Source organism: Aptenodytes forsteri, unplaced genomic scaffold (genome assembly GCF_000699145.1).
Source record: "Aptenodytes forsteri isolate BGI_AS27 unplaced genomic scaffold, ASM69914v1 Scaffold118, whole genome shotgun sequence".
Lineage (NCBI taxonomy): Eukaryota > Metazoa > Chordata > Aves > Sphenisciformes > Spheniscidae > Aptenodytes > Aptenodytes forsteri.
Window position 1 is genome coordinate 1,062,444 of NW_008795859.1, and position 24,492 is coordinate 1,086,935.

General features: G+C 41.8%; 1 protein-coding gene across 5 annotated transcripts in view; it reads right to left on the reverse strand.

The window, feature by feature from the left end:
- Positions 1-1,882: 1,882 nt before the first annotated feature.
- Positions 1,883-24,492, reverse strand: part of MAPKAPK5 (mitogen-activated protein kinase-activated protein kinase 5) — a 24,972-nt gene continuing 2,362 nt past the window's right edge. The window contains exons 1-13 of one of the 5 annotated variants that reach the window (XR_657804.1): positions 21,981-22,046; positions 20,636-20,733; positions 19,001-19,109; positions 16,205-16,294; positions 15,482-15,577; positions 14,156-14,236; positions 10,168-10,355; positions 7,724-7,844; positions 6,935-7,065; positions 6,171-6,292; positions 5,707-5,811; positions 4,476-4,944; positions 1,883-3,979 (exon numbers count right to left, since the gene is read on the reverse strand). Coding sequence is in view for 4 of the 5 variants with exons in the window: in XM_009283865.2 (XP_009282140.1) it covers positions 4,850-4,944; positions 5,707-5,811; positions 6,171-6,292; positions 6,935-7,065; positions 7,724-7,844; positions 10,168-10,355; positions 14,156-14,236; positions 15,482-15,577; positions 16,205-16,294; positions 19,001-19,109; positions 20,636-20,721 (1,224 nt within the window). In the remaining variant the exon portion in view is untranslated. Of the gene's footprint in view, positions 4,945-5,617; positions 5,812-6,170; positions 6,293-6,934; positions 7,066-7,723; positions 7,845-10,167; positions 10,356-14,155; positions 14,237-15,481; positions 15,578-16,204; positions 16,295-19,000; positions 19,110-20,635; positions 20,734-21,980; positions 22,057-23,345; positions 23,420-24,492 lie in introns of those variants that run through there. The other 4 variants (XM_009283865.2, XM_009283866.1, XM_009283864.1 and 1 more) reach the window with 4 other exon arrangements.

Consider the following 24,492-nt stretch of genomic DNA (forward strand, 5'->3'; position numbering starts at 1 on the left):
AAGCCTTCTCTTCTCCAGGCTGAACAACCCCAACTCTCTCAGCCTTTCTTCATAGGAGAGGTGTTCCATCCCCCTGGTCATTTTCATGGCCCTCCTCTGGACCCGCTCCAACAGGTCCGTGTCTTTCTTATGCTGAGGGCTCCAGAGCTGGACACAGTACTGCAGGTGGGGTCTCACCAGAGCGGAGTAGAGGGGCAGAATCACCTCCCTCGACCTGCTGGCCACGCTGCTTTTGATGCGGCCCAGGACACGATTGGCCTTCTGGGCTGTGAGCTTGGATACTCCCAGGATGCTTGGAAATTGTTCTCTCACTCCCCTTCCCCATGCCACAGATGCTCTGATAGCCACTCACTATCCAACGCACTATTAATTCCCCAAAAGTACCAAGCAGATGGATGTTAACTCTTACAAAGAAGATGGCCTGGTGCACACAGGCACTCACAGCTGTCCCACCACCTCTTTTCGTGCCGGTTTTGTTCTGAAATGCTCATGTGACAAGGGTCTATCTGGTCGCTGTCAACAAGCCAGTCAAGCCATGCTTGAGGATAATAAAAATACTTCTAGAGCCAGGAAGCATACAAGTGCCATACTTGACAGCACTAGCCTGCGTTCAGAAGGGCTGACTGCCTAAGAGGCGAGGAGAAGCACCCCAGTGCTCCCTGGCAAAGTGCACTGCCAGCCTGAATGAAAGCCAACCCATTTCTCATTTACTGTGTCTCCCAAGTTGCCAGTCCAGCCACAAGTCCCTGCAGTGCTCCCGCTTCGGCCACCTTCAAAGCAGCACAGCACCCTGCAAGGATCATCATCCTAAAGAAACTGGTTCCTAGCTCCTGCCCCAAAGAACACGCTTGGCAGAGTGGAGGAGCCGTTATACCTGACAGGGGAAATATCACTGAACACAGAACAACTCATCTCTCCCTTCCCTGACTGCCCAAAGTCATAGCTACAAGAAAAATCCTACAGACCTTGGGCATGTAACTGCTGCCATCTAACGGAAAGCAGGGTTTTAAAGAGGCAATTTCAGGCTATGTTGCCAGGCAGAGCACACGATTTTCTAGGGCTTTATCCAGCCTATCCTGTCAGTCATTCTTTCATCTCAAAGCCTCACGGCACTCCTGCAAAATACAAAGCAAAGTGCTTATTCACATTTGTAAGGCAGGCGGGACGGAGGTCTGGGGCTGGCAGGAGAAGCACGGTGGCAGGAGAAGCGCGCTGCTGTGCCACGCAGGCCACAGCCGTCCTTCCTCCCTTCTGTACTAGGGGGACTTGGGAACCAAACAAAAGCAGCCAGTAACTTTTAAGTTTAGTAAAATCATTTATATACACCAATGCGTAATATTTACAATATAATACTGATCCAAAATAAACTAACATATTACAGATAACACTGAAAAGGAGAAATGAAAACATTTTAACACACAGAAGTTAAACATGGCATATGAGGACAGACTCAGATTTCCAAAAGAAAAACCTGAAGTAATGCAGCAAAACTTTGACATGTTGCTATTTCCAATCAAAAACTCTTTTGCTTAGTCAAGTTCTTCTAACTTTTTAATATATATATATATATAGCTTAAAATAATCAAGTCACAGGAGAATTCAGATATACAGAAAATTTTGGAAAGGTCAAATGATTTCAGAGGTTCTTCTCTTAAATAAAATTCAAAAAAAACCCAAACCTGCAGAGCTTTCCCATATCCTTTTAGTGTTTGTACAAAGAATGTCTTCTTTGATCCCACACGACCCTTCCATATCAAGATATTTACAATATTCACAGTCTGCTATGAGCTTTCCCTATCCTTTTAGTGTTTGTACAAAGAATGTCTTCTTTGATCCCACACGACCCTTCCATATCAAGATATTTACAATATTCACAGTCTGCTATAAAGGATCAGTAGATTTTTAACCAAGTAAAACCTTACATAATCAAGACAAGGTATCTTGCATTTATGTCAACTGAAAAATAAAAAACAGAAGAAGGAGAAAGTAAAATACTACTTTAAAATATGTAAATGAATCCATTAAAATGTATTTAATTTTGAAATCTAAACCATAACTTTTTAAAGAGTAAAATAATCAACTTTCTCATAGAAATAAAACCATTTGACCTTGAATCTTCAAATTGTGTTTTCTCAATCTGTCCCTCCTACCTCCGTTTTAGATCAGGCCATTACTTATTTATCACAGACAATAAAATCTATAGTAAATCCATAAAAAGCAGTTCCTTATTCACAAAAGCCCTTAGAATTTGATTTCCCTCCAGACACCAAAACATTTCACAGTCAGTCGCAGATGTACCCACCTCACTGTCAGTAACAGTTTGAAATTATTCCGTTGCGCAAGTCAAAGGACCACGAAGAGAGGAGGGACCCTCTAATGCACAGGCAGATCCCATCTCCTCTGCTTATTTCTGAGCTGCCTTGGATGTCGGCGAGCAGCAGTTGCTCTCACACCCCAAGGTGCTCCCCACTATACCAAATGCACACTGGTGCTGCAGAAACAGGCTGAAGCCATTTCCTACAGACCGTCGCCCAACGGCACACAAGCCTCGCTACTGGCGTCTTTAACACTAGAGCAACCTGCCAGAGAAAAAATAGGTCCCAGTGCGTTACACCCCCAAGTTGCGCACAAGGTGCTTGGATCGTATCAGGCTGTGGCGTGGCAGTAGCCTCTGCTGACTGCACTGTGTGTTGACCATGAGAGTAGCTACAATCTGATCCATTTTTCTGCTAACAAGCTCTGGCTCCCAAGAAACTGCCCGAGTATTTTCCTCCTCGGAGGGCAGAGTTGCAAAGTGCTTTTATGGGGAATTTTTTGCACTCCCATTCAAATAAAGGTGATTTCCTTGTTTATTTCTCTATTTGCGATACTTAAAAGTTCCAATACAATGAGATTTCTCAGGGAAAAAAAAAAAAATGTATTTCAAGTTAAAAAGGAAATGATCCATTACATTTAGAGATTGTGTGGATGTTGACATGACCTAGAATTTAGGGCAAGGACAGAAATGCATATAGGGCCTGCAAACTTGCAGATACTACCAAGAAATGACAAATACTCTTGTTTCTTGCTAATTCTCTACAGTTGCCATCGACAGATGTCAGTGCACAAATATTCCATGTAGTGTCAGAGGTACGATTCTGGCTTACGCAAAAACTCCCCGTTTCCATCAGAGAAAGCGATGGTTAAGTAGGGACTGTGGTTCTTACTCCGCAATAAATCAGGTATCGGAAAACTGTCAACAGGATTAAAAGAAAGCTGACAAGGTGCTGACGAAGAATGGGAAATGAAGTATCTCCTTCATGTAGAAAAACTAAGTCACTGTTTACAAAATTTTATAGAAAGAGTCAGACACTGGTTTGCCATCCAAGCTAAAGGTTGCAAGGAAGTCTGGTATAGAAAAAAGACAAAAAAGAACAAGGCTGGACTGCCGTAAGAGTAATTGGGAGATTCATGGCTCAGGTTTGTAAATGTAAACCCAAAATTAACGAGCTATGAAATATAACAATAATGTTCAAGAGTCATTACTAATAGCCCTGAATTGGCACTTCAGTCTGCAGACCAAACTCAATTCAACGTCTGCACAGGTTTAGTACCAAAATATCTCTATAAAAAGCCTTCGACCGGTCTCAAAAGAAAGAAAAACATCAGAAGGTAGAAAACTAGAAATATGTACAGATTCTTTTCATTTGTTTGTTTAATTAAGATTAAAAAAGCAGCTTTTGGAGCCAATGTTCCAGACTAGTGTAAGAATCTGCCCTGGGCAGCCTCATGGTCCAGGCAGCATAAGGACGTGTGTCAAGGAGCAGCCCTGCATCTGTTGCTCCCCCAGGAGCTCGAAGGCATCAAAGAGATGGGGAGCTTGGACTCCAGAGGGTGACACAAGAGAAGGATCACCGGTGGATTCACACAGCAGCACTATGACCCTTGCCAGGATGATCTCTTTCAAACAACAGACGTTTGAAACCAAGTGTTGGATCTTCTAGAAAGGAAAGAATGGAGTACATGGGTGGAACACACACCAACTGCTGATCTGGGGCCGAAGCAGATGAAGCCCACACTTATCGTTGTCCGTAGAAGATCCCACCATGAAAATAAAAATAACTTGTACATAAGTAACTAGAACATTCTTCTATACTGCTGTTGAACAATGTGATAAAAAGAGGATTCTTATGCTGAATGGCCAATTCAGCCTTAAAAAAGGTCTGAGGAAGATGGGGAAGAAGAAAGAAAGGAGGGCTAAGCTTTAAAGAAGGTCTGAAGAAGATGGGGAAGAATTAAAAAAGAGGGCTACTGATCAGAACTGAAAAATACAGCAAGCACATGGACTCAGGTGCCCTTGGCAAGGCCAAGCATGGCTCTCGGGTCATCTAGCGAAACAGGCGGCTATTTAGTTGCCTCTACATAAAGACTCAGAATTTAGGCGCAAAGGGTAGCTATGAAGTTTGTGTTTCACAGCACTTGCTTCAAGTACTTACTGAGCAGGGTGTTGAGAAACTGTGGCTGTCTCGTTCACATACATAGTCATTGCAGCTGGCTGTATGTATAGCAGATGGAAGGCAGCTTCTGCAACTGGTTATTAAGAAAAAGAATGGTCTTTAACAATATAATTTGCCCCATCTGGGGGACTCATGATTAACAGTACATAAGTGATAATATATACCTCAAGGAACTGAGTTTTAAAAAAATATTACAGTACCAATGATTTTTTTGTATCTACAACTATACAGCATTTTCAAGCAGTATGGAAATTTACTGAAATAATTATGATTTATTAATTTACATAAAAATACTTTTTACAGTTAAAGAATAAATCTTAAATGGTAAAAAAAATAAGATTAAGAAGCTCCAGCTATTGAGAGTCATGGGAGTTTGTCTGCTCTTCGATAACTTGTTTTACTATTTCTGCCAGTTTTAGTCGATCCACTTTATCTGTGAATCCTCTGCCTGAAAAGAGAAGAATAGGTAGTCAGCTGGTGCTGGGCACAAGGAGGAAAGCAATCATGGCTGGAGTCATACACTGACTGAACACAGAACAATGCTTCGCACAGAAACATAGGACAACGCTTGCAAGGGAACCAAAATGAGTTGTGATCTCTAGTTCCAGTGAAAAAAAACTGAACACTTAAAAACCTAAATTAAAACCAACCAAACAAAAACAGAATGAGGGAAGAGGCACGGCCAAGCCCTTGTGAACCTGGCTGATGCCGCTGGTCTCTTTATACTCATCAGCATCTGCTCCTGGGGGCCGACACCTCTGCCACCCTGTTTTGTCAAGGAGCCACCTGAACACTCCCAAGGCAGCTGGCCTAGTTTAATTGTTTCCTATACAAACTGAGCAGAAGAGATGTTGTGCTAACATAGATGAGGGCAGCAGCCTCCAGTGGAAAGAGGGTAATAAACAGCTGGAAGGAAACCAGCTCAAAACAGCTAAAGTGGTTTCTAAAGTGATGATCCATCTGTGCTGTTACGTTCCTACATGACTTGGTGCCTTTGAAAACTCTACCCTGAACCTCAAATAGAAATTTTAAAGCAGAACTTTCAACCTCATTTCTAGAACATCCATGCCAGCAGGTGGGCTAAAACAGTGTCAAAACCTAAATCAGTGACACAAATTCAAGAAATTTGTTTTTATTTCCATGTAAGGAGGTCACTGCTTCCCCTCTTTCACCCGACATTAGCACCATTCTCCGTGGAAGAGTTCCTCACCATTCCAGCTGAAGCTCTGAAGAGTGTCTCGCAGCAACTTACACTCCCGATTATACTTCCACGCCTCCTGCATCACTTCATTCAGCTTCTCATCTTCATTCTCTCCTATTTAGGAGAACAAAGATAAACAGGAGGTTTGTCATTCTGCCTCGCAGCAACATTCAGAGCTTCAGTCAACAGTATGTGCAGTTATTCCTCCTCGCCTCATGCAAACTAGGAAATTGGTTTGAAAGCAGACACTCCTGTTTGAAAGTTATTTTAACAGCCCTGCATGTCACTGTCGACACTCATATTAGGCATGCACCAAAATTACAGTCCACAGACAATGCTTTCCTCTTGAGACTGACTAGGACAACAGGAGTTTTGTTTATCCTTCCTCACTACTGACACAGACCAATCTTGAGGCACAGTAAAAAGTCAGTGTCTTGCATGTTTAGGAATGTAACTTTCTTAAAAGTGGCAACCTTTACCAGCCTGTGGCAGAATGCACTGAGCAATCACATCTCTGAGCTTTTCCAGAGCCACGTTGGAATCATTACTTCCATTCTCAGGGTCATGGATATAAACACCATCCTTTGGCTTAGTGCTGCAAAAGAACAAGGAGGAAACAATTATAGTTTGAATGCAACTCAAGTCCGTTACTCGTTGCATAACTGAACCAGTATAATGCTCTCTTTCACTCTCTGGAAAGCTGGGACTGGGAGCTAGATTTAGCATTAATTGTAACAATGTCCTGCATTATGAGACCACTTTAAACATGAAGAAATATAAATATCCTTTAAATTAATTCAAGTAAGGGTAATCCTAAAATGCATCATCCTATTTTTCAGATAGGTAACTTGAACAAAGAGAGAGAGACTACCTGACTTTTTCAGTAAATAAATGTCAGGATCAGAAAAAAAATATCAGAATTCTTTCTCCCAGTTTGCCCTACCTTACTCAACATGCGACCCATCTTCTCATAACAGAGCTGTTCTGCTACCTGTATAATATAACAACACTATCCAATCTCCTTCCTGCCCTCACTGGCATATCTTGGAAGACACACCATATTGTGCAAATATTACTTGACTCCAACTACCCACTTCAGCATGAAGAGTCTGTCAATCAAATCAGAAACTCAGGAGCATGGTTACAATTGAATGAACCTGTAATATGCTTAAGGTCGGTCCCCTGGCATCACGGCTGCCTACATTTTGATCTTTCAAAAACAGCTTTAGAGAGTTACCCCAGTAATTTCCTTTTGCGCAGGATTGGGTTGTTGACGGAGTGAAGGGGTTTGAGACTGACTTTGAGGTCTTGGATTCTCATGTTCGCAAGCTGTTCTGCATGAGCCTGTTGTATCCCTGCAACCATTGCCTGGAATGAAGAGAGTTGCACTTCATGTTTTAATTAGCTTCTTTGTGAATTAGAGAACAATACATGGATGATGTTAGCCATGGACAAAAAAAAAAGCACCAAAATCCCATTTATTTTGGACATGCATAACAAAAATCAGGTTTGCATTATGCAAGACATGATTAGAACTACAGTCATTGACTGTGGGACAATACATCCCAACCTCACAAGGGCTGAACAGGACAAAGGATCACCTCTACTTCTCATGTTCGCAAGCTTAAGAGTGCTGACTGAACTCCTCTTTGAGCAGAGTTTAAAGGAAGCAAGAAGGGCTACTCATTTGCTGCTAACAAATGAGGTCATAGCTGTAGTCAGGTATAAAACATGGGGGGGGGGAAGAGAAAAGACCTACAGAAGAGTCCTCAGGCATGTTTACTGTCATACTTTGTTCTCTACTTGTTAGCACATGGCTGCTCTTTACCGCGTATCTTGGAGCATCTTCTCCTAGCCCAAATTTCAAATGGAACCATTTCCATTTTCCTACAGAGATCTCAGGCTCTCATTAAGGCAGAAGGGGAGCTCTTTGCATAACACCACGTGAAAGAAAACACTCAAGCCATCCAAGAGCTACCCAGCTCCTTTATGCAACATTCTTGATAAAATAAAATGTTATTTAGACCTTGTCCATCATCAGCTGGGCAGAGGGTAGGATGTTATCAAGTGCCTCGGTGGAGTTGAGCCAGGGGTGGTCCAGCACACCTTCAATGGTCAGCCGTTCCTCAGGTTTGACCTTCAGCAGCCTGGGAGAGGAATCAATCAGTCCATAAAGAGGTCTTTGTTGATTTACAATGTGCTGCTCTGTCTGGGATCAGAGCACTTAGCAATCTCTAAGCATCAGAGAGGCCAAAAAAGAAACTCCTCCTAACAACTAGAACACTAAGCTGACTCAAAAGCAGTCTGACTTTCTACCAGCTTCACCGACCCTTGCTGTGGAGATATTTTAATGCTATCACAGCTCATTCAGTTACATTCAGCAACTCAGTGTAAAAGATAGGCACTGAAAGTCATTTTAGTAATACTTGTGTACCGCTGAACTCTATATTCACATCCTCCCAGATGGGAAATTATCTTCCAGATGAACTGGAAATGATCCAGACTAACACTCTCTGGAAACGCACATTTAGAGCTCATCCGTGTAATAGTCCATACTCATACCAAGGACTCTGGGCATGGTGAAGTGAGGCAAAGCTTCAAAGTTGGTAATCTGTTTGCTGAATTAACTGCTTTCACCATGCAACCTTAGCTTTTCTCCCCCTGCAAAAGCCTCAAGTAATGGACACTTTGGCAAGCTACAGCACCTCAAAATACAAGGAACTTTATTCTGTGAGCTCTGAAAACTCCATGGAATTAAATTTTACTAGAATGAAACCCTGGAAAGAGGTTTTGCAGATAAACTCACGTTCTCATGATAATCACAACTGTTTAATAAAAAAAAAGTAAGATTTCACACAGAGTGCTGACAAGTTATCCGAAGAGTCTAAATTAGAAACAGAATGATTTGATGAGTTTGTTACACTTTCTTAGACAATACTCCAAATCAGCTTCCTGGCTGCAAAGCAGAATTGTTTAATGTACCAAGAAAGTGGAAATAACTTTTACAAAGTGTCTGCAGGACCACAGGCTAGCTCATAAATTTCACTTGCAAGGCCATGCTGCCGAACAGGTCATAAGTTCAGTTTTAATACAAGACCCAAGACACATGCATTCCTTTTCCATAGGTTTTCAAAGTCCTAACCTATTATCAAGCACTCCAGCTCATAAAGCTTGAGGTCAGAAATCAGCTCGACATGCTTGAAAGGAAGCAGCTGCTTGAATGCAAAATATGACCTCCAGAAGCAAGACTCCATATGAATAGCAGTCTACATAAATAAAATGTAAACTTATCCAGAATTCTATAAAGTCTAAATGTATTCCTGCACCATAAACACAGATTCAGACTCATTGGCTGGAAAAGACAAGCGGGAAAGGAAGTCCTGATAACATTAGTGAGAGAATTAAGTGAAGTGAACTGAATCCAAGTAACAACATTTGTGAGCTGAGTTTCATGGCCATTTTAAAAGACAATGAAACCTATTGACTGTGAAGCTTCTCAGTGAGAATAAAGAGTTGACCTTCGTATAAGCAGAAGTCTCACTGCAATATAATCTGCAGTTTATTTAGTGAAAGGTTGTAGGCTCTTCTGTACTGCTGTAAACAGGTCCCGGCACCCTTTCCAAACAATGTTAAGTCCTTGGAGATTTTACAGTATGTCAGAAGAGACAGTGACAGTTTAAAATTGTTTAACAGATTGTTTTTTTTCTATTTATGTTGCTTTTATCCTTCCAGTTCCTCTGGCGATACAAGCAAAGGCAGCAAGTCTCTCTCACATTTTAAAAAAATAAGTGAGGTCAAGACCTAGTCAGTGCCACATTCTTGCTTTCAAACAGGACCATGGGATCACAGTCTTTGAAACATTTGCAATCGAGATGTGCATTGCATGAAAAACAGCTTCCATTAGCTTTTAGAATAAAACATCGATGCAAAACCTTATCTCATAGTCTGACACCTTGTGACAGATCTTCACCTCCCTTTCCATGCCTCTCTCTTGACCCCTTTTAGACTGTAATTATGTGCACAGGGTTTTAAGGGACAGATCTACTAGTTCCTATTATGCCACCTAAATGCCCCCTGATTTTAACAGGAGTTTAGACATTACCATAGGAGATACATGCCTACAGAGCACTTGCAGATGTGGCAGCTGGTTGTCTATATTGTTCTGAAGCAAGGCAGTGTACCCACTCCCCTTGAAGACTAAACGCACAACGTACTCTAGTAAATTCAGAGACAGGAGACATCAAAAATTGAACACAACAGTTGGGGAGGAAAAAAAAGAGAGGGAAAGAAAAATATTTACCAGACTTCATTCGTGCTGAATACGATAGAAAATTTTTCAGCTGTATATGCTGCAGACAATTCCCCCCGCCTTTGGAAAAATGAGCCCTCTGTGATAATGCACTTCGAAGTGATTTTCCAATTTCTTAATATAAGCAAAGAGCAATACAACATTTTCCTCAACTGACTCACTTTCGCACAATGTCTTTCGCCATTTCTGAGATCTGGCTCCACTCTTCCTCTGGAAATTCAAAACTTCCTGTCATGATCTTTTTCCGCATGTCCTTTGGAATTGTCCGACTATGGTGTTTGGAGTAAAACGGAGGGTATCCACACAGCATCACGTAAATAATGACACCCAGGGACCACAAGTCACAGCTCTGAAAGCAAGGAAATGATCACTTTGGGGCGCAATTTGCAGCAAGCAGTGGTGTAGCTATGTTAAAAGTTCTATGCGATTCCCTAAGAAAACAGAAACACAGCTCAGCCTCCTCCTAAAGGTCCATCTGAGGACATTCATGGATAAATATGGCAAATATGTAAGCACAAGATAATTCCATGCTGCCAAGCTAAACTACTTCCAGTACCCAAAAGTAGCTTGTTTACAGAAAGCGCTCCTGTAACTCTGTGCTATGCAATGGTAAATTGTATGGAAACAGCCAGTGCATCAGAGGCGTGAGCAAGCTGTGCATTTATTACATCTCTCAGGATACTTGAATCCTAGTCTCTCAGTATCAGAACATAAAACAGAATACAGTCATTTTTTAGAATGTGAGACTAAAAAAAGAAACACCATCAAACAAACGAGCTAGCAGAGATACTTAATCAGAGAGGTCTGTAATGAAAAACACACGTCCTGAAAGCCACGGAGACAAAGAAGCTTCAGAAAGCCAGGAGTGGTATTTCACGGCTGCTTACGCTGCGCTCCCTCCTGTCCTCCCACCCCAGCCTGGAGCTCCCTCCCCTGCCCTTGCAGTAGCGTTACTCCTGATGTGGTATAGAAGTTCATCCAGGAGGTGGATCCAGCCAAAAACCAGCTCAGTAAAGCAGCTGAAAGCCAGATCTATTTCCCATCTGGATCTCTGTGCATTCACGCAACATAGACACTACTCAGGAAGAAGGGAAGAGTACTATAACAGCCTAGACTTCAATTCAAGCTTCTGTTAGACCATATCCCTAAGGACACAGCTGTTATCACTTGGTTATGGCATGGTGCAGGCTGGTAGGACGTGCTCTAACCCTGGCCATCCATTCCCAGTATTTCTTTTGTGCCAACACTAGCATTTGTGCAGCTAATCATTTATTTTCACTGGCTTGGTTTCCAGCCCTATCAGTCCTCCAGGGGACTCCCAAAGGTTTATGCCAGCACAAAGATGGACAGGAACACACAGCCAAGCGTAAGCAGAAGCCTGAACTCCAGCCAGGTTCAGGTGACTATGGAAAGACACCCAAGGGCAGATTTGGGAAAACGGGGAGGTTCTGCAATCTGTTTACACAGACAGAAGTCTGCACAGCTGCCAACAGAAGCAGCCTGAGCACCACCCTGTCTGCCCCAGGCTTTGTATTCCCCCGCATACTCTGGGACAGCACCAGTGTTCATGAAGCTGTACGCATGAACTCAGCAAACACAGAATCCCTGACTCCAATAACTGTTTTTCGACTGGATCAACACCGACCCAGGAAGAGGCCCTCAAAGGTGAGGCTGTTTCCTTCTGGAGGGAATACACCTAGATCAGCTCATACCGATCATTAAATCCTACCCTTGGCTTTTGACTTCTACAAAACATGTGGATGCTGACAACGAAAGAAACTTCAAGGAGTTACCCCACATATGTATGCTTTTCAGCAAGTAGTTTAAGCCTATCTCAGATGGCTCTAGAAGTCTAAATTTCTATTTAGGTACCTAAATCTCATCATTTTTCCATTGACCGGAGATGATTTCTAATGAAATCAATGGGACTTTAGGCATGTAAGTAGGAAACAGGTGTCTAAATTCTTCGTTGATATGGTTCTCAGATTCTATTTCTCAAGAGTCAACCCCGTCCAGCCATGACATACACACTTATATTTGATCCAATACACACACAGCTTAATAAAAATACACAGGGAATCAAAGACGTGTTTTTTTCCTCCAATTTAAATCTGTGGGATAGAGCTGCTGATCATGAGGATGGATCACAGGCATTTCCACTCAGGCTCTGAATTGCTGTGGAAGGACAGTGTACCTGGGAGTTTATCACAGTCTACTTTGGGGAACTAAGCGTATGCCAGATGCTGCTTTTGCAGTGAGTCACACTTGGCAAGGTAAGGATGAGGCCACTTCTTTCAGCAGCCTTTGCAGTTAGTGCCACCATGGCTGAAAGCAGTTCAGAGTGACCGATCAATTCTTTAAATGAAACATGAAAACAAAATCACTGTATCACATTGTAAATCCCAGAAGATCACAGCAGCTAAACCTTGTCAGTATGTGAATCAACTCCAGTTGGTATCTGTTTTCAAGGTTCTTCCATTCTGTAGAAGAATATGGCCCATATTTTACTTCAGGTGCCATGGCCAGGGCTCTTTGGTTCATTAAAAGAACAAAACAGCTGTCAAACCGTTACCAACATGAACAGTGAGCAACCACTTCTAGGTGTCTCTGGAACTGCATCTACCCTTTTACAATGAAAGAGAGGGAAGTCCCTTGGAGAGGGCTGTTACCGGAGAGTAAATCTGCTTCAATCCACAGAAGTGGAGTTCTTGAGCCTTGTGAGACTTTCAAAATTTATAAAAAACAAACTTTCCCTGTGACTGGGGTTCACACAAGAGAGGGCAGAAGAAACTCTGTCTTGGCACCTCTCTGAGAACTCTTCTTATAAGAAGTGTCTGGCTTCAATCATCAAGCTGTTTCTCCAGGATGGAGAACAGATAATCGTATCCCTGAAGAAGGCAGATTCATGATTAGGAAACCCACGCGGACTAATTCAGTGAAAGTTCTCATCTCTGCCCGTCTTCGCTTTAGTTCTCTACAGAATGCTACTGAAACATAACACTATATACCAAACTACCCCCTCTAGCATGTGGTGGGTTAAACACCATCCTTAAAACTGGAATCAGTGTAGATACTTAGCACTGCAATCAGAAACCAGCTAACTTCAATCAAAATTGACACTCTGAAAGAAAAACACTCAGTGGTTCAAACACTGCTAAGCCAGCAGGAGACAGTGATGATAATATGGAGGAAAATGTTTTGGAATGACCAAAAAGGAGTACAACCTTTCAGGACACTTTCTGTCAACACTTTACACAACTCTAGCAGCAGTTGTCATTGCCCATGGCTACTGCTACAGACGACACAATACACTACTGGTCATTTTGCAGAAGATCCCCGATACAGACAAGGTATCGCCACACCTCCCTGAACAAGATAGCCTAAATAGTGCTTTGCACATGCAGAAACTCTGGCTGACAGGAGAAAAGAAGTTTCCTTTGAACCAGCCTCTTGTGGAGGTGAAAACTTCCCACGCGGTCACACTCCAGCAGAATCATTCTACTCTCTCGAAAATCTTGTTAATATTTAGTGCTCCTTTAACAGTGTTTGTATATTTTTTCTTTAATTAGAGGATCATTAATTAGGCTTGGACCAAATGTGCATTTCATTATTTGCTCTATCAGAAAGAGCGCAGAGCCAGCAGCGCCTTTTAGCGTGTCACTTCTAAACTGAGAAAGACAGCTACCTGCACAGATCATTATCTTCTAAATTGCCAGTTCAACTGAATGAAACCTGGTCTGAACCTAATACATTTAAGGGGAGAAGTACCACTGTATACCTGGTCACTCCTTTTAGAAAAGCCAAAGGAACCACACTTTTGAAAAATACAGTGCCAAAGATACTATTTCCTTACACTTGAAAATACACACGTACACAAAACAGCAAACAACATGACAATTCCCTACTGCTTCCTCTAGATCCTGCTTTTTACTCAGTGTGAGATATTTGGCTGGTTAGATGCATTCCTGTCACAGAGATCAGAACAACTTTACTGCTCCTGGCCATAAGTGTGTAATTTCAGGGCAATAAAGTTTATTGCCTTAGGTGATGCACTGTGTCTATAGACTACTTCTACAGCAGATACATCGGGGGGGTGGGGAAGACACTGTGCTTTAAAGATATCGACTTGTGGACTGTTTCATAGCTTACCTTGTTATAAGTGTAAGGTGTTGGAGAGGTGGGGATAATACCAGATTTTTCTTTCTGATGCCGTCTTTGTGCCTCCAATACCTGTTGCCATGAGAGGGGGGAAAAAAAAAAAAAATGCAAAATACATCTCATCTACAGGCACCACAAACAGCAATGCCTATGCCAAAGATGCCTGGTGCTTTTCCATTCGGTGGACTTATTCCAGCTACTGAAGACTCTGCTAAAGTCAAACTGTTCTTCCTAAGAAAGACTGGAACTTCCTACATGGGGAAAATTTCAGCTAAAATATTCTGCTGCTTTGGATGAAAACTCCAGTTTCGCCCGAATTAAAGCAATTGCTCACACCTCTTTTGTTCAAAACCTCTAACAGCTCCGTGCTTTGGAACTAGAACCTCAAGTGTGTTTGGAGGACAACCCTAGCTCCAGAGATGTCCCTTTTTGCCTCTCCCATGAACAAATCACATCAAATTTGTCCCTCGCTGATCAAATCTGTGTTTCTGGATTTCTACAAAAAACTCAGTTTAAATACGCCCAGGAAAAGCTTTCTACCGGTTTGGCAGTTCATTTGTTTTATAAACCCTGTCTGTAGTGCACATGGCCCTTCACCAGCAGGCTCCAGCTGAGGAGGCATTTTCAGGGCACTCGACTGTGGCTGCAATGTCCGATCTCTGCAATTGCTCCTCCTAGTCATTGAAGGCTGCCGACATGCCCAGTACTGCAATTAAATATCTATCTGCAGTTTTCTTATAATTTTCTTCAAGACTCCAACACAAAGCACAAAAGAGAGTGGGGAAAGCAGCACTACAAAAAACAGCCTGTCCGTAATTATAGATTATGTCTTAACGCATACTGCCAAGCCAAGGTGAACGGGTAACCCCCTGGCACTGCCTTCCTTTTGGGCAATTGCCTTTACAGAACCTTTTTGTTTCAGCATAGTCCTTTTTAATGTAATCTTGAATGAGCCTGAGCTGGAAGAAGGATTGCGAAGCGGGGACTTCTCCAAACCAACTGCTTTAATGCAGCTAAAGGCCAATTGTCAAAATCCTGGAATAGTCTCACCGGTGGGAGTCGGGCTTGGGAGAGTCAGGAGGCATCAGCAATAAGTCAGTGCTAAGAACACAGTCTGGGCAATTTGCCTCATGATCTCCTGCTGTAATCAATAGATCACTGTGGCACTCCATCTTGAAAGGTGGCTACTATACAAGATTCCCATGCCCAGAAGCCCGTAATAGGATAGCAAAGGTTTTTAAAATGATGTGGTTACGGAGGCACAGGCAATAAAGATAATGATTCCCCTTTAGCCTAGAACTGTAATCGTTTTTTTACCTGAGGTGCTACGTAATATGGAGTGAACTGTGGTGTCATCAAGTCACCTTGGTCTACTTTGGCAAATCCAAAGTCACACAATTTAACAGGTGCATCCTAAAACAAGCAGAAGAGGCTTCATTACAAAATCTCATTGTATCAGCTTTTCTAATACATATTTCTCACCTTGTACTCATCTTACCTTTGCCACACGTACTCCTCTTTTGTATTTATACCCTTACCATTTCACAAAGCAGCTAAAAGGTCATAAACTGATCTTTGAAATAAACATTTTTGTTTTTCTGTGTGCTCTGGGTCAAAAGCAGTCCCCCTCTCAGATTTGGAAAACACTAAGCACATTGTAGGGGGGTCACTGCATATACAGGGTGGTTATGAGCAGGAGAAGAACGAAACAGGCAAGTGCTTGGATACATCAAAGCACCTATAATGCATGTTAGAACATCCTGATGACACCTAGGGAGGAAATGTGGCAGAGCAGATCATCTCCTCAGCAAAGCAGGATTCTATGTTAAGGTGGAGAACCTGACCCATATTTAACAGCAGCATGGACGGACTGTATTCCAAGCAGATCAGAGTATGGAAAAAGCACGAAGCCAAAAAAGGTCATTAATTTTTGTCACCAAAACATTGCATTAATGTCATTTTACAACTATTCTGAAAATCACTGTTGAGCCATTTCACAGAATTCAGCAGTAAACAAAGAATACCAAGTCTTCATCTTACCAGAGAGTTATCCTTGAAGAGGAGATTCTCAGGCTTGAGGTCTCTATGTGCAATGTTTAGTGAGTGGCAATGCTGCAAAGCCAAAGCTATCTGAAAAAGGGCACAATAAATCAACCACAATTACAGAACTCCTCCTTTAGCCTGGACAGTTATTTTAGCTTTAAAAAGGACATTGCCAATATAGCTTAGACCCCAAACATTTTCACTCCGCTTGGGTACAATTCTGAGTTAAGACAAGCCTGGCCATACTGCGCAATAGTGCAGTAAAGCGACAATCGGGAATGAAACCCACCAAGCTTTTCAGTTTGCATTTCACTCAAAGCAAACAGAAAATAAAAGCTAAGTTGTACTGGGCTTCCCAACCATCTTAGTTTGACTAACTCAGGGCATTATTAGCCCCCCAAAAGTGAAACAGATCATGACAGTGTCCTTTTACATGCTGTGCTAGGCCTACAGGGTCACTACACTTGCTTGCATGCTCTCCAGCAATTATATTCTGTTTAACAGTCAACAGCAGGTTCTTGCTTCAATATTTCAGCGGATACTTTATTGCATTTGTTACTGAGTTAAGAGTTAACATTCAGGCAGTTTTATTCTTTAATTCTTGACGGTACTGCCTGCAATTTACTCATTTCATGGGATATTACACAGAAATGCATTACTTGTTTCTTTCAAAGACAGTTTCTTACACTGCTGTGGTTTAGAAACCTGTAACCCAGTCATGAAAGCTCTACATTTGAAAGTGCAATTCATTTAAAGAAAACCAAAGCATAAATACTTAAACAGCACTACTGAAAAAGTAAGGCAAAGCCACACGACCCTTATTTGAAAGTATTCCTATTGGCTTCTGTAGGATCCTACCCAAACTCAGTATTCTGGGTGAAGCGCTGAGTCCTTAGAAGACTGCAAATTACTGTGATAAGAGAACTTCAGTGTTAACTTAGCTCAGAAACAAATACAAACACATTCCCAGAGAAAACGAGGTAGCTTTGTGACAAGTTTTTAACTGTTACTGGGTACAAGGAACTAAGACCCGTAGTTCAAGACAATGACCACTAGATGAAAGAATAAGGCTTTAACATTGCTTTCAAACTTCACTTGTATAAACATTAAAGCAAAGAGTTACTTGGGACATGAATAACCCAAGTGTACACACAGTCAGAATTCAATTCAAAGTCTTGTCTTTTGGTATAGCTTTAAAAGATTTTCCCAACATGTTAATCCTGGAGACTGCCTTGCATTGTCAAAATCAAACAGCCCAAAGGACATGAAAACAAACGATCCTGGAGACTGCCTTGCATTGTCAAACAGCCCAAAGGACATGAAAACAAACTGTCAAGAATCATTCTGTACTTCCACCTAATTTCTTTGTTGGATGAAACCAAAAAGGTAACAGCACAATTAGCATTTAATTAGAAACAAGTCAAAGCACAAGACAGAAAAGTAAGATGAACTGATTTGGCCTTCTTTTTTGCCTCAGTACCAAACATTATCTCCTCAGCTTAGGGGCAAGCAAGTGGTTGGGATATGGATATATTCATAAACCGCCATATCAATTTATGACAAATGCTGTAATATCTTGTCTCATGTTTTCTTCCCTTTATTCACTGCAGTGATCACTGGTGTGCGAGCAGGACATTTACTGATCAGTTATCTCCAGTATAGCCTCTCACCTACAGTTTGTATATCTTTCGTTTGGAATGCCAATATAACCTCTGCAAGAAGCAAACGATGGCAGCTCCGGCCCTCGGCTTCATGCCATGGTGCCAATTCCCGTACAGAAGAGCTCAGCCATTTTGACAGCAAGATCCTTCTGCCTTGTGGTTCCTTACAGCAACCTGCTGGTCCTCTGCTGTGGCTCCCTAGAAAGGCTATCACAACATACAGCCATATTATCTTTCCTGCAACCCTCCCATTAATCCAAGCTTTCTGACAAGTCACCCAACAGCTTGGAAGTGAAAAGGAACAAGTTCACCCCAGAACTGAGAGGAACTGACACTGGGGATCCCTGCAGTGAATCTCATGGAGGCCCTTCTGCTTTATCATCCTGCCTACTCTAACAGGATATAAGCTAGTCACACCAGATGCACCACTAAGCAACAAAGAGCCTAATGGACACCAAAACCTCTAGTAATAAATACCATGGAGGCTACAAAACACAACATTCAAGAGTGAGTTGCGTAGAGAAATGCAGAAGGAAAAATGACATCAGAACAAACAGCACAGAAAACATGCACTATAGTGGTACATTCCTCTTGTTATCTTCCATGATAGGTAGGACTTCCATAAAACCAAATACAGCTTGAAAACCACCGGCCCAGGACCCATGTACATTGTTGTCTGCTACCCCGCCCAAGAGGTGAGAGAAACGCCAAGTCTGCATCATGGCCAAGAGCGATTCTCCAACTGGAGCTCAGGAGCCACGCGGGGTCTGGCGAGAGCCTGTGGACTGTTGGAGGTAACACTTTTAGAACAACAGCGAGGCATACAGCAGGAAGATTGTGCAAGAAAAGAGCTCTCTTTGGTGAAGTGTTCTGTAGACCAGGTTAGGAAAACCATTGCTAAGGACAGCAGAGACTTCAGGGTCACAACCCAGAAGAACTAGCCCACACCTTCAAATTCTTTACTTCTATTAAAACTTTGGCATTGTCAGGTTATAACAAAGCAGGCAATGATCATCGGATCAGAACTGAGGATTTTTAGCTTCCTTTTTTCCCACCCCCCCACCCCAAGAAATTGTTAAATACTTTAGCCATTATCATTCATGGATTTGCTTATACATGGGTGTTAACTTGCCTGCTTTGTTACTTGGCTTGCTTGCTTCTCAGTAAAGTGCCGGTGCTGGCTGATTCTGTGAAATAGCTCTCCCCCTTCCATCATCTCCATTACAATTAGGAGCCGAGCCCTGTTCAAAAGCATTTCATTTTGTTATATTAAAAATAATCAAAAAATAACAGAATTGCTAAGCTAACAATGCATACTTCATATCTACTGACGCAGGCCGAAAGAGAGACACATACTTGCTTCTCCTACAGTTGTCAGAGCTATTTTGGTTCTGTAATTTTGCCTTTAAGCATATAAGCTGCAGGATTTTCTGGCTCCCAGCACAATCTGACTCACTGATTGTCAGCCAGGAATCTACAGTTTGCTCTTCATGTTGGGCTCCCACATCCAGCTGGAACAACCACCAGGGACATGTCTACATGGATGCATTCAGATACGTGCAAGCTCCACCCATGCTTTCCACCAGCAAGCCAGTTTGGACCTGGAAGCCGTTTAGACACATCAACGTATAACTCTGCCCTCAAAGAATAATACAGCAGGTAGAGTCTTGCATTAAACAGGCTAAACAGCTTCCAGGCTAGAGCTGGCTCAGAGCACAGCGTACACCTGTCTGCACCCATCCTTGCAGACATGCCGGTCTGCCTAGGCACTAAAGATGTTCACGGCAACTTAGAAGCAGAAGGTTGAGGAATTATCTTTAATGCTTTTGAGTCTGGATACTCTACTGTACCTCATTACTTTACAGTTTTATTGCTATAATTATGAAGGACAACAAATAGGAAGCGTAGATATCAGGACTGCTAGATCCTCAAGAAACTAACTTCTGGTTCTTCTCACCACACAGCAAAATGAGATACTTCAGAGACTAAGACAGGTCTCAGCTCTTTAGTTCTCCCAGCTCTTCTAGTTTTCTAGTTCAGAAGGTTTTTTTTCCTCAACTAATATCCAATTAGAAGACAATGTTTTTATCCCAAGTGATATTAATGTATGAAAAATATTAAGTCCGCTTCATGTTTTGCTGTGTTCATTTTAAGCAGGACAATGTATTGTGAGTTTACAGGACAGAACCTAGTATTTTTAGAAACGGTTCTCTCATCCTTTTTTTTTTTTTTTTTTTTTTTTTTTTTTTTTTTTTTTTAATGAAGACTAATGAAGACTAGCACTCTGAGTTTCCCAGTGGCTCACAGGCATCACCATCACGTAAAAGGATCTCACTTAGGATTCTAGGTAGCAACAAAAGTCACAGCTCCAATCCTGCTTTAACAGTGCTTTGAAAGCAGAAGGAGGCTTAAAGGTTACAATTCAATTCAAGCTACTAAAGCAGTATCAAAGCAGGACAGAAGCTAGAAGCTAATATAGTCTCTCAGACAATGCCGGTATCACAGACTGAATCAATGAAAAACCTAAGAAATGAAGATGTATTCAAAACCAGTAGTGAAGGAGGCAAATTCATTTAAATATGCAAAGGTCTGGGCATTGACAGGGGAAAAAGCAAGCGTCGCTTAGTCTGAGTATAAATATCATATCTGGAACACCCTATAAATATTCATTTTGGTCACACTGTGATTAAAAAAAAGCAAACTCCACTATACCTTGGCCTAAACATGGAAAGCAAGCTGTGGAAATAATCACCCTATGTAATCTTACCTTGGGCTGGATTCATGTGGGAACTGCACACTGTTAGCATAAACTTCAATAATTTGAACAATATTTGGATGTGTTGCACACATCATGTGCAGACGTACCTTGAAGAGAAGGGAAGAAACGTTACTGTACACAGTGACACGTACTTGACCAGTTCTCCTCCTCCCTCTGCCCCCAAAACTACGGCACACACGAGCCCATGCGCAGCCAGCTGTGCTCAGCACCAGTCACACCCAATTTAAAATTATTCAAAAAGTAAGAAGTGCCTACAAGCGTTTATATGAGTGACCAACAGCCATTACACTACTTGGACCGACTAGGACAAAAAGATCATACATGCCAACTTATTTGTTACAGACCATGGAATAAAACCCAGAAGAGTTCCAGAAAAAGCCCAATCTTTGATTTGTTTTTTTTTTTTAAATAATTTAAAGCTAGAACTAGCTTTTAAGGGGTTTTTTTGTTTTTTTAATAATTTAAAGCTAGAACTAGCTTTTAAGTAGCAATAGAGATAAGATTGAAACCGAAAAGTCATGAATAAAACTTGAAATTCCATAATCCATCTCTTTTTATGGCCTCAAGGTCTAGCACTCACAACATGGGAAACCTCATCTCCTGTTCTGACTTTCTGAAACAGGAACCTAAGGAATTGTCCCCAGTTTAAAGCTACCTGGACTGCTAAATCAAGCCAAGGTTTGATGCTCTTTGTAAACAGATTATTGTTCCCTGGGAATTTTAAATGAGAATTTGCTCAGTAACAAGAAATGGAAGTTACCTAAACCTTGAGGACAATTAACGCTTCTTTTGCTTTCATGACAACTTGAATGACTGCCCATCATTTTTGATAGACTGACAGTTTGGTACCTTGGGACGCTCTCGCCAGCCACAGTAAGTCACAAACGGTATCAGTGAGCTTATTTAGTTTCTCGTACACAGACAAACCCATACCATTTAGAGCGCAACTTGAAGCATTCTTGGCAATTCTTAGAGTAGTGACATCCAAGAGTGAGATGCATGGAAACAAAATCGGTTCTGAACTATTCATATTACATTACATGGGACACAGGGAGAACACTAGCTTTAAAATGCAGTTCTATAAATTACACTTGTACATACACAGCTAACACCTCCAGCAAACTCAGAGTTTGAAAGACCCTCTGTTACACCCACCACCTCGTCCTATAGGAACTGAGCACAGCAAAGCTAGAGGATCAAACCCAAGGAATGTTGCACAGCAAGATCTGCAGAACACGTTTTGGGTTTTTTTTTTAAACCATTGCAACAATTCACCAAAAGGGCGAGACTTTGCGGTGTGTCAGAAGGCAGACAGTATAAACAGAAACTATACCTCATTTCTAGCTTTTGGACGATCAAGAAGAATTTTCAGTGCAAAGCGTTCTTGAGAGGATTTTTTCACGCAGACTCTGGTATTACAGCAATAAAATTATTCAGTCAGCAAGAATGTTAAAGAGACACTTCAAGCAATTGATCTGTAGTTATGAGTTTGCTCTCCACATGGGAATTAAAAGGAATGCCCGCAATCTGGAATATACAGGGCACCTGTCACCACGTCCCAGCTTGAAAGCCTCAGTTTTCAGCCTTCCACAACAATCTAATACATTATGCAGAAACACCTAACACAAAGCTGTATTTTCAGCAATGCAGAAAAAGTACTTCAGAGCAACGGGCAACTGCAGACAAGCAGAATGCACTCTAGACAGTCAGCCTGAAGAGATACTTTTGATGAAAAAACCCAAGCCACGCAGTGGCAGCCTGAATATCTCCAACGGAGGGTGTAGTCTGCAATAAATAAAGTGTTTCTGAATGGAAATCCTTGTTTTAGCAAGGCCACCAACTGTGCCGCGCACGTTTTTTCTCTCTTTCCCCCATTTAACATTAACAATTGAACTGCGTCAGAGGGAAGGGCCCACATATTAACAGGCAGCTAAAAGAATAAAAAACAAAGGGATATTTTAATAAAGATCAGAAGCAACACAGCAACAGAAAATGAATGAGGAGAAACCAATTGCCTGGACAGGAAGATAAATGGTGGCAAAAGACAATCGCCCTGCCAAGCGCCCAGAAACAGAGAGGCGCAGACAATTGTTTTCCAGCGCTTGTGCAAATTCCCGCTCCCAAAAGGGAGAGTTCTTGTTGAAAAGGGAACGTATGTTTTGCTTTACAGAAAGCATCTAGTTCCCACAGGGGTTTGAAATTCATGATGGACAAGTCTGGTATGAGATGCAGAGCTCGTGGCACTATCTGCTTTGGCCTCACATGATGATGTGAAAAAATAACTGGTAAAAATAGCTAACGCGCGCAGAGTGCTGATGCCCCAAGTGATGATACCGTAGACGGGAGCAGTGACCTTTGCACCACGCTGACACTAGTATCAAAAGGACAAAGGTGTTTGAGCAGAATTTTCTGCTGCCACCGTTTCACAACCGACTCCTGTTCCTGCTTTGCTTCGGAAATACGGCAGTGAGACAGGGTGACGCAGAGAGGCAAGGAGCGTTTTTACTTCAAACATATCCCATAAAAGACAATACCTCGCTCGTGCATCAGCTACGACCCGCATGGACTACAGAGACATTTATTTGTTTATAAAGAGAGTCTTCCACATATCACATCACAATTAAAATACATACTCACTTCTCCACAGCTAATGAAACAGGCTGAGATTACATACAAATCCGCAGGTGTATTGTCTTACCTAACAGGACCACTGATCCCAGCTCCCAGCTTCTGAGTCCAGTTAATGTTGTACTCCTCTAAAATGGAGGTTTCCTATTCAAAAAGGAGCCGGGGGAGGGGAAAGAGAGTAAAAAAAAAAAAAAAAAAATTACTACATCCCTTCCAAAAAAAAAAAAAACCAGCTCAGCAGACCTGATTTGCAAGATACCTGAGCAGAGAAAGAGCCTGCTTTGGAGTTTTGCTTCACCTAGGAAAATTAAACATAAATACAAATGCTCACACAATAATATATCTCAGTTTAAAATTATTTCTGTGCAGCTGAGACTGCTCACCCTGGCATTCTGAAACAGGATTATTGAGAACAGTAAATGGGATCTTGCACTTTTAACACAGAAAGTGTATCGAGGGCACTTTTCCCCCCCCAACTCTTAAATCCAGCTTTCTACCTATAAATGATCAATCGCAACTGAATACAAAGGCCCAGTTACAGCATTATTTTGTACTTTTTGGTCATATGGTCCAGTGGAAAATGATTTTGCTGCTTAGGGTTTTCAAAACTTTGGAATCATTATACTGTAAATTAAACCCTGCATGACTAGTTCTAGCTTGTCTGATAATGAACCAGGCTTATGTTTATAATCCTTTTGTCCAAATCCATATAAATAGGGTTTGGTTTTGTTATGACACAGCTTGGGTGCTATCATGCTTAAACATGTCACAAGGCGGGATGGAAACGTAGCTTCAGCGTGCAGCATTTTGATTAACGCCGCTGCCATGTGCTGTTACACAGATGGTGATCTAACAACAGAGCAGGGCTGAACAGTGGAGATGTTGTGTGCAAACACAAGTCGAAGTAACATATGCCATAAAATTCTGCCTTTGTTCTTTTATGAACGTGGCTACCTATGTTCAGGATCATCTTTCAAAAAGCCATGCTTTCTGATAAATTGCAAGGAAAGGAGGTGGTAACACAAGCTAGCACCAGAGAAGCTTAAGCAAGCAGGTAAAATACTTCCCAAATACACTGAAAGCAAATGGAAGAGTCCACCGCTTGCAAAGCAACTTTATTCTGATCAGATTTTCCCTTTCCGTTAACTTCAATTCAAAACACAGAATCATAGAATCATTAAGGTTGGAAAAGACCTCTAAGATCATGGAGTCCAACC